Here is a 13,956-nt window from a genome sequence, read left to right as displayed (position 1 = left end):
ACTGTAAGAAACGATTCAAAAGGAAGCGTCTCTTAGTAACATGTCAAGTTTCAGATGGAAGTAAAAGTTCATGTAATTGATGGTTGACGGGATTGTGACATTATGATTCCCGGTACATCATGTTTTTATTTTAATTAAGCATAAACTAATGTTTGTATTGACATATGCACAAAAAGATGAGCAATATGAATAGTTTTTGCAAATTAGACCCCATTGTCCATCCATACATCCATCCATCTCCCGCTTTTCCGTCAGGGTCGCGGAGGTTACAGCTCCAGCAGAGAGCCCCAAACTTCTCTTTCCCTGACCACATCAACCAGCTCTGACTGGGGGATTCCAAGGCACTCCCAGGCCAGCGAAGAGATATAATCCCTCCACCTGGTCCAAGGTCTACCCCTCGGTCTCTTCCCAGCTGGACTTGCCTGGAACACCTCCCTAAGGAGGCGCCCAAGTGGCATCCTCACTAGGTGCCCGAACCACCTCAACTGGCTCCTTTCAACGAGAGTTCCTCTCGGATGACTGAACTTCTCACCTTATCCCTAAGGGAGATGCCAGCCACCCTGCGGAGAAATCCCATTTCGGCCGCTTGTATCCGCGATTTCGTTCTTTCGGTCATGAACCATCCTTCATAACCATAGGTGAGGGTAGGAATGAAGATGGCCCGGTAGACAGAGAGCTTTGCCTTCTGGCTCAGCTCTCCTTTCGTCACAATGGTGCGGTAAAGCGACTGCAGTACCGCTCCCGCTGCTCCGATTCTCCAGCCCATCTCACGCTCCATTGTTCCCTCACTCGAGAACAAGACCCCGAGATACTTGAGCTCCTTCACTTGGGGTAAGGCTTCATTCCCTACCTGGAGTGGACAGTCCATCGGTTTCCTGCTGAAAACCATGGCCTCAGATTTGGAGGTGCTGATCTTCATCACAGCTGCTTCACACTCGGCCGCGAGCCGATCCAGTGAGTGCTGAAGGTCACAGACCGATGAAGCCATTAGGACAACATCATCTGCAAAAAGCAGTGGTGCAATCCTTAGCCCACCGAACTGCAGACCCCCTCCCCCACGACTACGCCTCGAAATCCTGTCCATGAATATCACAAACAGGATTAGTGACAAAGCGCAGCCCTGGCGGAGGCCAACCCTCACCGGAAATCGGTCCGACGTGCTACCGAGGACCCGGACACAGCTCTCGCTTTGGGAGTACAGAGATTGGATGGCCCTGAGTAAAGACCCCCTCACCCCATACTCCAGCAGCACCTCCCACAGTATCTCCCAGGGAACCCAGTCATACGCCTTCTCCAAATCCACAAAGCACATGTAGACCAGAGGGCTCCCAGGCCCTAAGGGTTTTCAACCTAAAAACACACAAAAATAACTGAAAACTGACAAACTGAATAACAAAATCTTCAGACCCTATTGTGACCTCATTTATTTATGGGAGCGTTGAACCTTTATGTGCAATACGAGTCTAGACAAGGGTGGTGGTGCTGACGGGTTGAAGAGAATGCTTAAGATCTGGATTTGATAAAGAGTGAACTTCTGATGAGCCTATCATGGGGACACGGTTTGATGCCTGGAGGGCTTAGAGCATTGCCTTACTGAAACTGTTTTTGTGGGTGAAATAGTCATGAAGTCCTGATTTAGCCTGAAGAAAGCAGACTGGCATACTGTATTGACGGCACCAAACTGGAAATTGTTAGAAACTTTTTTAAAGGTTCTTGAGAAGTGAAAGGTTCTAAGTCTTAACATTGGCACATGTTTAGAGATAGCCAACGCATATTATTCAAAGTAATAGAAAGTGTTAATACTGATATAAATATTTACATTTTGAACTGCTGGAGCGATCACACAAATAAAAATGACATGCAAAACATTAACAATGAATAAGAGCTGAATGATGAAAGTATTATGTAAACAGTAACATTTGTATGTATTACTATTGGTTTTGTCATCTTTAGAAACTTATGACTTAATATACAAAGACGTAGAAGTCCAATGTACAAATGATATTAAAGCAGCAGAGTATTGGCTAGTACTGTAGCGCCACTATCTGGTTAACCAGTGAACTCTTCAAAACTGTCGCACCCCAGGCAACCACTTGTTGACAAAGATGATTAGGTTGTATAAATCAAAGCAGAGCAATTGAAAAAATAAGATTCACATAGAAAAATAATTAGGATGTGGCTCATGTGTGGTAACTTCAATTTGAAGCTCAGCGTTTGACTAATCACAACACCAATGGAGCGAAATTAGTTAACACAAGCCACATGTCTGGAAAAATATATTCTTGGAAATTAACCATGACATTTAAGATGTTTTCTTGTGTAACAAACGATGTTTATGCCTGCTTTTAAAATCATGGGAAAGAATAGTTAACATTTGGAGTCCAGACTTTTGTCTAGAGACTGTGTTTTAATCTTGTATAATTTTTTTATTTCAGGCAAGACTTATTCTGCCAGGAATCCAATGTACAATAACACAAGAGTCATTTCATCCCAACATGCTTTTGCATTCTTTTCATTAAAATGTTATAAATACATATATAGAGCTTAAAATATTATTTTAGTTTTCTGCCTTCACACTTTCAACTAGTTTTTGCAGCTCGTCTCTACATGACTAGCTATAAAAAGGTGTGTTACTGCAAATAAAAAAAGGTGCCTGGCTATTCAATCAAATTACGGACTCTACTGGACTAAAATAGCAAATAAAGCCACTTGGAACAGAAAATAAAGCCACATGGAATAGAGAACCATTATTTTATTTTCAGTGACCTCTGAGCACATAAATGTACAAAAATGACAAATCTCAGTATCTAAATCTGCACTTAAATGATTAAGAGAAGCTCTATGAGTAGCTTCCTGCCTCAAACAGTTTGATGACGATGGCTTCATGGGGCCGCAGCTCCAGCTCTTCCAGAGATGTCGCCCCCAAACGGTCCATTCCTGTGCTGCACACAAACACTCCAGCTTTAGGCAGGCTCTGTGCCCAGGCTGGATCCAGGGTGTGAGGTTCAGGCCCGACGTTGAGCAGTATCAGAAGGTGGACACAACCCCAGGAGCGCAAGAAGGCCAGGATCGGAGGAGGTGGAGGAGAGGGCAGAGTGGAGTTGGAGGAGGAGCTGGAGGAAGAATTGAAGGGCAGGAAAGTGAAGCTGCCGAACTGAAGAGCTTCTTCTCTGGCTCTGGAGTGACTGAGGGAGGTGAAGAGAGCTAGAGTGGAACGCCTATTATTCTCTTTGTCCTAAAGTAGGGATGGTAAAGACAGTTAAATATAACATGCAGAACTATAGCTGTGTTCCTTAAACATAAGCTTAAGATGACTCAGATAATACAGGTATATCTAGATTAACAGGTTGCTTTATTACTTACTGTTATGACATCTAACGATTTGTTTGTGTCTCCATGTGACGAGCTGACTTTTAGAGACACGCTCTGTGAGACAGAAACATTTATTTAGTAATGTGAAATTATAAAATATTTGATATATTGACTTCTTGTGTCTTACAGGTGTTTGGTCGATGTCTTCATCATACGGGACTGCAGGTGATCCTGGCAGGGTCATCATCAAAATCAGCAGTAAATTCTTCAAATCACGGGAGGCTTTACCTCCAACCTGCAGAAACACATTGGAGATTTATAATAACTCACCAAATCAAAGTAAAATTATATAGTAGATGTTTGGCATTCCATTAATGTTGAATAATTTATTTAGCAACAGGAATTTAAAGTTATTGTGATTATTGATTGCACATCTGGGCGTCTTACTGTCCAGCTGGGCCAGGATTCATCTTCTTTCATTTGCAGCTTTGTCTCTATAGCAGCAGCGACTTCCTTTGCAGACAGGAGGTGTTGTGAAGTTGGCAAAATTGACTTCAATACTACATCCACCAGCGTGACATTGCTCTGGCTGGAGTTTTTCAGAAGAGGCAGAACGTCACTGGTCTGTTTTACCAACACAATCCTGAAGGAACACCCAGACATGTTTCAGGATCATTTCAAGTTCAAATAAATACATCACACACCTTTTGACATGTATAACAGTACCTTTCCTCCTCATCAGTGCTGAACTCTTTGAAGACACCTTTCCACTCCAGCAGAGTCTGAAAAGTTAGAAACATCATTGGTGGCGAGTTTAGGAAAACTCTGCTTGCAGCAATCATAACGTGCGAGAGCATCACTTTACCTTTTCTGAATACGCTGCATCTGTGTCACAGATTGCAAAGCCTGCAGCACCCTGTTCCAGCCAGAACCGCAGTGCATGCTGTGGAAAAAGTGTAGCCATGTTTTTAAAAATTCCAGCACTGAGAACTTTAAATGATTACCAGCATGTCAAGAGAGAAGGTTTTACGTGGGCGGTGGCTGAGACACCCAAGGTCTTGCTAGCACTTCCTGCTACATCCTCAGCTCCCAACAGATCCACTTCACAGACGTTTAACAGCACTTTGAGACCTGCAGGGCCAATAAAATGCTATTTTAGTCTACTTGTGCAGGTTGTTTGAAAAGGGAAAAAAAAGGCCATTACTCACCTGCTTTGTTGCTCTCTGCTAGCAGACGCTGGATCTGAGGCAAAGTCCCAATCTTTTCACCAGTAGCATTGTTTGTGGGATTGGCCTTCTTGTCAAACAGACCCTCCAGAATTAGAGCTCCTATACCCAGTGACCTGAGGTAGGGAAGCTCTTCACAGAGCGCTAGGGGGATTTAATGAAAGTTCAAAAATACATGTTTTTTTTGTTGTATGTCGCAGATAGAATATGTAGGCTATTTGAGGATGCTTATCTGCACTAGACAACATTTCCTGAACACATTTAAATGTTTAGATCAAAACTGTTAAACATATTTTAATGCAATTAAATGCCAATTATCTTTTAAGCTCCTTTCCAAAGTTGTTGCACATTAATTATTAGTAGGCCCACAATATTAATCCTGTGATGTCTACAGAGTGCATGAGGTGAAATAAATCAAGCAAGTTACCACGCCAAAGGAAAACATTATCTTCAGCTATCTTCGCGTGAAGTACGACTCTTTGGCCTCAGATGTTTTCTCAGTAACTCGTGTATTAAAAATGTCAAATGCGATCAGGTTTGAATGTTGTTGTGGATGTTTTGCTGATCATTATTTTCCTAAACAGGTCAATCCGACCCCCAACAGGACACCACAGACATAAATGTCACCATGAAAACTTTCTTACTACACTAGCATGTTATGTTCATAATAGCATGTATTGTAAGCACTGTAATGTTCACAGTAAGATAAATGCGCCATCAAGTTTGTTATTTTAATTTCCCACACAATGTTGAATAAAATATTGCTCTAAACGACCACTAGAAGGCAGTAAATCAATCTATTTTCCCTCCATAATGGTATTTCCTTACCATTGATGCCACCTGACCCTTCGGCCTGCTTTTCCAGGGACAGCTCTGGCTCCAGCTGGTAGAACAGAGACTTCTGCCACCACTTCAGCGGCGTTACAACCGGCCTGGGACTCATGGTTACAATGGCGATAGAGATGGCGAGCATAGCTAACCAGGCCAGCCAGAACAGCAGCACCAGGTAAAACCGCACCTTCTTCCACCCCGGACCCCCGGCTGCCAGCTCCAGCTCTTCCTTCGAGAGAGGCTGCCACTGCTGGAAGGGCTCTGTTTCATCCTCCGGGATGAGCAGTGGGGCCGACTCCGAGCCGCCCACGCTGCTCGACAGCCCCGGGCCTGCCACACTGCCGTACCCGGTGTCTCCTGCGTTCAGAGTCATCCTTCGTAGCAGCAGGTAGGTGACAGATAGTTAGATTAATGGCTTTTAATGCATGCAGAGACCTAAATTACAGCAGGCAGCAGTAGGCCCACTGTTGACGAGATTAAGTGTAGTTGTGTCTATCCATACCTTATCAGTGTGCAAGTGAAGAACAATTGGACACTTTTGATATAAACTCGGGTGCTGCAGGATTCACCGTTCTACATTAAAGTCCACACACACTCGGCATGCTGCTCTGCCATGACCTCCACACCCTGCCACTACCGGTTCTACAGATGTGTTTTCAGTTATTCAATTAGCTGATTTGATTTGTTACCGGTCAGGTGACACCGCGGTGAAGTTAGTTTTAGGTTGGATATTCAACAGACATCACTGTTGATATCGAAGCCATCGAAAAAAACCGATACTACTGAATTGAATAAAGAGTGTTGTCTGTTGTGTCATGTTTGTCCAGTGAAACATTGATAAATATTTGCATAGAGGTTTTGACAATAATATTGGTTTTGTGTCATTCAAAGACTGTTTTTTAAACTTAAGAGCTAGGCCCCGCATGTGAGCTAACTGACCCGTGACTTCCAACAGCCTTTGAAACTGAGTAGTCGATTATCCAACCTATGAACTTACTTAACTCCAGTAATTTATATTACTCCTGGTAATCTTTTACATTTCTCAGAATGCCGCCGTACAAAAAACAGAATGAAATGTTATTTTGCTTATATATATATGTTCAACTTTCTCTGAAACAACGCCAACCACAAAAACACTCAAACATCATAATCATTACTCACATTGTCTGTTTGAGGTTATTTTTCTGCTTTGCCGTCTCTTGTTCCTCTTTATCTTTGTCCACAAGTGTTCCCAGCTGAGCAGTGTCGTCCTAAATATTGGACTGCCTTTTGAAGAGTGAGGAGGTGAGAAGCACACACTGTCCAAAAAAGCACTCCACTCAGTCAATTAATACAGAGGTGCTGAACCTTACCACACCCTTGCAACACATTCTGAAGAACACATGACTGCCAAGCAGAGCCCCCTGAAGACCCTCATCTTGTAGTTTTGACCATGAATGTAACTATTGTGCTTTTATTTTAAGTAGTATTAATAGTGTAGAAAGGCTTTTGGAGAAAGATGTATGTTTTCTTTTCAGTCTGAATGGACTGCACACTTTTGTTAAGGTTTTAATGAACGTGATATACAGTATAAGTCTAGCCATTGCCATATAATGAGGGGTATAAACTTAAATCATATATTGTTATATATGTTATAATAATATATTGGACATATTTCTCTGTATATGTGTAGATAAACAAGAAATCAACTGAAAAAATCCTCTGAAATTATGATACAATTTGAATGGGCAACTATTTTGATAATCCATCTGATGGATTTTTCCTAAAATCCAAATTTGCTCGTTCCAGTTTCCTATTTGTGTAAAAAAAGAATGATGGGGTTATTATACAAGTAAATGATACACTTAAATAGAAACTGATCAAAAAAGCAACTCATAGCAAAAGGAAATAAAGTTTACATCATATCAATTAAAAATAATGGAACAAACTATACTATCATTGTGTTTTGTAAAACATTTCCTGCAAGACAGTAATTTCTTAATCACATGCTGTCGTCACCTATAACACCTCCTCTCTAAAGAGCCATAGGGGTCCACATTCAAAGACTAATGTGTGCCAATTCCTGGGAACATCCCTTCTTCTTTACCCAAGTTTTTCCCTCCACTCCCCCTCCGTCCCTTTCTCCAGCTCTCTAGTATGTTCTTTCTCCTTTTGTGTCTCTCCCTCTGGCTTTCCTGTCTTATAGCACACGTTTATGTTCTTGCTATAACACGTCATTACTATTCATGTCACCCTTGCTCCCTGACAGCATCGTGCAAACAAATTATTTACTGAGAGATACTGCGTTCGAGATCACGAGAGTCTCGGATACACGTGTAGCCCACATTTGGAGCACACGTTGAAAGCTGAAACACGTGTGTGATGTGTAGCTATAAATAAGGAGTGCCAGATTTTTGGCGTACAGTGTCAGCCACACAGCCATGTAAAATGAGCTCCGTTATAAAGAGGCCTCTCATATGTCTAAATAATGTATCATATGAATGGTTTTATATCATACAATTCTTCTGTCAATAACGAAAGACAGCTTATAAATATTATACAAACAACACATTACAGAGGGTTTTGAATAGATTTTCCTTTAATTGTCTGGATAGCAAGTGCTCAAAAATCAGCTTAATTTGGCGCTCATTTAACATTTCACATTCCTCAATTAAGCTGGACTCCATGGAGAGAGGGAAGATGGTGATAATACTGTTTTCAAGGGAATGTCTTTAGTTTGAGTCCTCCTCTGATCTTGCGATGTCCTGAAACGCAACACATAATGTTACTGACATTGAATACCTCTATTGTGGACTTCACTGTATTTTCCAGCGGGAAATACTTTTATTAAAAATTAAATCTCATGACTTGATATTTAGCTTAGCGTCTTAACTTGTTTGAGTAATTCAAATTGTATAGCTTGTGATCCATATGTCCTACCATGGACTCCTGGGATCTGACAGTCATGATGTGTTTCTGATATGAAGAGATGATACAGTCTCGCCTGGAAAGAGAGAAACAGTGTTATTATGCCAAAAGGGGTTCTGTTTTGATGTGATTTTAGGATTAATTGCGCTCAGACTCACTTGCTGGTGATGCCTCCCCCTGGTGGGAGCCCAGGAATCTCTTCAGCAGCCAGAAACTTGATCACATACAGAAGGTCAGGATCCTCATCTTTGGACTTCATCATCTGGACTATTTCTGTGAAGGAAGAGAGCATTATGGTTATTACTCAAGGAGCAACGGTTTATGTGAATTGTGTTTCTTTTTGTTGTGAGGGTTGGGAGTAGAAAAAAATCACCTTCCACTTTCATGTCAATATGTTGCTCAAGCTCTGCCTCCTGCTGCAACGCCTCCTGTGACACCTGGGGGGCGCCAGGGAAGCAGACGATGATGATGCTCATGTTATCCAAGCTGCCCTGCAGAGGGAGACAGAAATATCAAAGAAGTCAGACTGGAGGAAACAGTGCAATATAAGTTTAAATCAAGTAGGCTATTATGTAATTGATAGTTACTACAGTAGGTACTCTGCATTTATAGATACATACAACAAGTAATTACACCTTGGGACTTATAATGCAGTATGTTTAACTGTGCAGGTTTAATGGAGATACATTGTGTTTTGGACCATATATCATTCTCCAAAGTTATCACAGTTAAGAACTTATAGAGGATGTTTATATTGCTAATTTGCAATTGCATTTGTTGTGGCTTTAAAAAAAGTTATACATTAAATTGCCAGACCGTTTTTAGCTTGTTGCAGACATATGGTATTAGTCTAAACACCTACAAACTTACTATTGATTAAGTGAATTAAGCCTGTTTGTTATTACCTCAAAGGCATGAGTAGTGATTCTCAGTATGTACTGGACATGAAGACTTTCAACGGTACTGTTCAGTAAGCCTTGCTGGGGGAAATAAATAGCAGCCCATCCCAGCGAGGATAAAGCCTCTGAGCCGGTGTGTATTGAGCGGTAACACTGAGTTCCCTTCTACAGACTCACACTCACTCTTAATCCGAGCCATGTTTAGCATTTCTTCCATCCTATCCCATGTCTTGGGATTCTGTAATACAGCTATTTATAGGCGGGCTAAGGGCTCGTCAGTGTTCAGATGAGCAGTTACTAATAAGCATTAAGAAAGAGAAGTCTTCTTATATAAATACATCACGTCACAGAGGCCATGCCCTCAGTGTACACCTGCCCCAAGTGCCTGCTTCTTAATGTAAAGCTTCCCAATCATATTATCACCTGTTGTGTGTTGTTCTGAGTTTGGAGTAATTCTGAGCTAATACTACAGGGATACTACTACTGTACCAATACTGTACTGCACAGCAGATTACATTAATATATTTTATGATCTAGTCTGCCTTTATGAAACATTTATGAGACTGATAAGAACAGTATCAAAACATATATAAATTGAGTGAGAATATAGAACGCCTGCTCTGAAAAACACAAAATAAGACAGAAGCTAAACAATTAACGATGGCTGCCTAAAGTTAATTGACAAAGAGCATTTCATTCACATGAAAGTTTGAGACAACTTTTATAGAAAGGCTTAATTCAGCAACGACCTGTGTAATGGTTTAAGCTGGGCTATAGACCCTCAATGAATACCGTATATGATGCTGACCAGCCTATATATACTATTTGTTATAAAATAGTTCCTGGTTTTATTTCAATTTAAAAACAATTAATATCCATTGGTGGCACTGAAACTCAGACATCAAATCAGAAGTTGATTTATTTATACTGACTATTCTATTCCTCACATTAAACTTAAGAACAATCTTCCAATTAGTTTGACATTCCAGTGATTATTCTTTCCTGATTTTGAATCTCTGATTCAATTAGTAATGGTTGAAAAAGAAATTGTAAAAAGTGCTGTTTTGTATCATTAACCACACACAGGGTTGACATGTTTCTGTCGGTATCACAACAAAGCCTTGTTTTGGCTCTACCTATTGTTCTCCCGCACCTTGTCTGTTTTCTTGTGGAGTGACGCCTCACCTTATAGAGACAGAGGTCAATGACTTGACTGCAAATCTCCTTCAGGTCACTGATCACCTGCAGACGGCTGCGCACAAAGGCACACAGTTCCTCGTTACCAATGGCGTCCCACACGCCGTCACATGCTAGAATTAGGAACTCGTCTTCGGGAGTCCTCTCCAGCTCATACACTTCTGGCTCCGGCGACACCAGCTGCTCTGTCTGCGGCCTCCAGTCCACCTCCTTGAAGTCAAAATCCCCCAGTGCTCTGGAGACGGCCAATGAGCCGTTGACTCTTTGCAGGGTCACAGAGCCTCCAGCGTTCTGGATGCGCTCTTTTTCTCTTGGGTTGAAGGGCTTGTGGTCCTCTGTGTAGAAGACCACCTTGCCTTTATGGCAGAGCAAGGTACGGGAGTCCCCACAGTTGATAAAGTAAATGTGGCGTGGTGAAGTCAGGACAACTGCTGCAGTGGAGCCACTGTGGTCCCAGTTGTCCTGGCGAGCCTGTTTGTGCATGTGTCGATCAATGTCCAGGAAGCCTTCACGGATGCCCTCCTTCACCTGTCCGGGGTCCTCGTTTGCTTTGATCCCTCCTGTGGGAATTGAGGGTAAAACAATTTGTTTAAAGATTCACGCCATACTGTAAAGTTTCTGCCGGGCAATGTTGATTGTTGAGGCCAACACAGATGGACACTAGGGGGCTGAACATTCTCTGCTCAAATATTTAAAACTCAGTACTAAGACCTGCTGTTGTGCAAGGATAAAGTTGAGGCGATGTTATTGATTAAATGTAACATACAAATTAGAGAAGAAACACTTTATTGAAAGAAGAAGCCTTAATAGATACTTTATCTTCTCTAGTAACCATTTCTTCATTAGTTTGTGACTTTAAGTGTATACAACTTGACTCTAGACTTGAATCTAAATGAACGTCAGCAGCTCTGGTTTGTTTTTGATCCCTGAACTCCCGACTTTAGTATGCTCTTTTGCCCCCAAACATTTCATAATATCAATAACTCTTAGAGAATGCAAGAGAATTGGCCCCGGTAATATTTTATGTTTAGCTTTTTTGTCCTTTTCTATGTGATTTCTAATTAAATTTCACCATTAAACCTAAATTGTTATCTAACCCGTACCCTTTAAAAAGTGCCATTGAAGGATTTGTTGTTTCAGTACAGTAGCTCATTTTTAATAAACAGAAGTCTTATTTGTAATGCAAGATATGTTTTGATAAGTAACTGAAGTAGGTATTAAATCCAAATGTAATTCACTAAAAAGTTTTACATGCCCAACTGTTGTCAGTTTATGACATTGATTTTCAAAGTATGTGGTCCCAAGTGACTACAGTTAGTGCTCTGTATGAACAGCTACAGAACATTTGAGAAATAATCCCCTTACGGAATGCATTTTCTGTGCAACATCACAACTTGAATATTTAGAATAACAACGCTCTACCTGTTGCCAGGATGTGTCCCAGCAGGTTTGTGGAGCAGTACTGGGCCACTGTGGTGCCTGCATGTCCATCAAAAACAGCAAAGTAGCCCCACTCTGTCAGCTCTCCTTCCAACTGGGGCATGCAGGTGTGGGCATCTTCCATCTGGGACCTCCAGCCCTGCATGTTTGCTATAGCGTAGTTCACCCCCAACTGAGATCCCCCCTCTGACACATGCTTCTCCAAGATGGGTCGATCCAGGTATGGGCTAAGCATTGAGCCGTCCTCATCCAAACTGTCCTCCTCCTCAGCCCCTGTTTCCTTGGGGCCCCCTTTGAAGAAGAAGGTAACCATCTTCTCTGTCTCTTTGGCCAGCTGGCGGAGGAAGGAAGGCACCTCCACATTGCTCGCCCGCCTGGCCGACCTCATCACTCCGCGGAGCCGGTGTTCAAGCTTCCTGCTCGACTTGGCAGCAGTCCGTCTTTTCCGGGTGCCCCTCTTCCGGCCCTGTGTTTTCCGCAGCAGGTCCAGCTTAAAAAGTTATCCCGTATCACTGACACGCAAGTAAACAAATAGTCACTTAAATTAAAAAAATCCTGTTGAATAAAAATACAAAGTGGTTTTTTGTTATAAGTTATCAGGCCCATTTTTGCAACCCTTTGGATACATTCTTAGATCATCAGGTGTCTTTTCCCCTTTCAGTTTCTATTCTCTAAGTCTTCCCTGCTTCTGTTCTTAACCCGTTCTGTAACAGCTCTTCTACTGGCCTATCTATTTCTGTTTACTTATCCCTCTGCTCTACCACCCCTACCCTCCTACTTCTCCTCCCCCTCCCTCTGTCTTTGTACCACTGCTGGATAATCACCTGGCCTTCACGACAGCCCATGTGACCTGTGTTTGCACACATACGTGGATTATGCGAATGCTATTTTACAACATCACAGAGCGGTCCCATAATCGGTTTTGCATGGGGATTTTATGCTTGATATAAGATATACTTATTCCAAATTCATTTTGATAATTTGTTTTAGTGTGCCATACTTACAATAGTCTGAGTCAACGATACCAAACACTTGTTTCTACTGCAATGGGACTAATTGTTGGGAACAAAGGGTACATAATGTTAATACCTTATAAACAGCAGTGGTCAACAACAACAACAACAACAACAACCCTGTCTCAATGTTTACTTGCTGTGCATGAGCTTTTGATCATATCACTTTTTGTGTTATATGTTGACACGCTTACCTGAAATACTTCCTGTCCTGTTTGTGAATATCTCATCCAAATTGTTAGTGCATGACGGCTATGTGTCTTAATCTCATTAACCTCTGTGTATTTGGAGCTCCTGACCTACATTTAGGGCCGCTTGAGGTTTTATGGCGGAAAGGACTATATTGACGGTACTCTGTTACTCCAGCTTTAAAGAGGACTGTACTTTAATGTGATTATTGAACAGAAATCTAGCTGATACTTGTGTGTATACCCATGTATACATGTACATGGGTATCAAAGTAGATTATGTTTCTACAAAATCTGGCCTTGTTTCCGATGAAACCACTTACCTACTGGTCAGACTGTGTTAGGTTTTATCAGCAAAACAAATATTAGATTTTCTTTCAAAAGTTATATTGTCGCACTTTAAATTTCTTCCATGTTATTATTGCCTTTTATGCATTCAACATGAAATTATATTAACAAAAAACTAAAAGACAAACATATTTTCCTGCAAATCATTTGCTGCTCCAACCATTTCCATTAACCTGATTCAAACAATCTGCATTGGTTACAGCTACTTACTGCTGCCCCCTACTTTTCACTATTGCACAGACCTGACTTCCCCTATAAAAAAATAAAAGCTTTTGCAGCAGTTAAGTTTGTACATTATTTATACTCCACGTTCAATTATTAATTTATCAGAGGTTGGTTCATAAAGTTAATATTTGTATTTGTGTATAAAATTTCTTATATGAAAGTGAGTAATACACAACACATCACATAATATATATAATATAATATATTATAATAATATATATTATATATAATGTAATATATATATATATATATAACCTAAAATGTTACTTAAATAAAGTAAAGCTGATCAACCCTCCTTCTGTAAGCTATTAACCTGCCTGGGGCTTCAGCCTATACCATCTTCAAATGCATCTCTGTCTACATACATTTT

The 13,956-nt window shown here is 41.1% G+C and overlaps 3 protein-coding genes across 4 annotated transcripts in view; all 3 read right to left on the bottom strand.

Annotated features, from left to right (window-relative positions):
• LOC134880006 (ribonucleoside-diphosphate reductase large subunit) overlaps window positions 1–13,956 on the bottom strand; it is a 305,041-nt gene that overhangs the window by 274,127 nt on the left and 16,958 nt on the right. The window lies entirely within an intron of this gene.
• Window positions 2,765–6,680, bottom strand: si:dkey-202g17.3 (amino acid transporter heavy chain SLC3A2). 2 transcript variants are annotated; one of them, XM_063906408.1, is made up of 10 exons: window positions 6,531–6,680; window positions 5,367–5,743; window positions 4,521–4,682; window positions 4,343–4,443; window positions 4,178–4,255; window positions 4,039–4,094; window positions 3,760–3,955; window positions 3,500–3,607; window positions 3,364–3,426; window positions 2,765–3,235 (listed from the first exon to the last, which is right to left on the bottom strand). In XM_063906408.1, coding segments are annotated over exons 1-10 (1,539 nt in total). In that variant the 5' UTR covers window positions 6,533–6,680; the 3' UTR covers window positions 2,765–2,839. The 2 variants fall into 2 exon arrangements, with proteins under 2 accessions (XP_063762478.1, XP_063762479.1); XM_063906409.1 differs by lacking the exon at window positions 6,531–6,680 and adding an exon at window positions 5,872–6,030.
• On the bottom strand, window positions 7,930–12,590 carry ppm1na (protein phosphatase, Mg2+/Mn2+ dependent, 1Na (putative)). Its single transcript, XM_063906347.1, has 6 exons — window positions 11,795–12,590; window positions 10,361–10,932; window positions 8,650–8,767; window positions 8,435–8,549; window positions 8,289–8,352; window positions 7,930–8,113 (listed from the first exon to the last, which is right to left on the bottom strand). Exons 1-6 carry the CDS (start codon window positions 12,198–12,200, stop codon window positions 8,081–8,083), a joined length of 1,308 nt encoding a protein of 435 aa, XP_063762417.1. The 5' UTR covers window positions 12,201–12,590; the 3' UTR covers window positions 7,930–8,080.

This window comes from Eleginops maclovinus, chromosome 18, assembly GCF_036324505.1.
Source record: "Eleginops maclovinus isolate JMC-PN-2008 ecotype Puerto Natales chromosome 18, JC_Emac_rtc_rv5, whole genome shotgun sequence".
Taxonomy (NCBI): Eukaryota; Metazoa; Chordata; class Actinopteri; order Perciformes; family Eleginopidae; genus Eleginops; species Eleginops maclovinus.
Note: the sequence above shows the minus strand (reverse complement) of the source record. Positions and strands in the feature narration are given on the sequence as shown.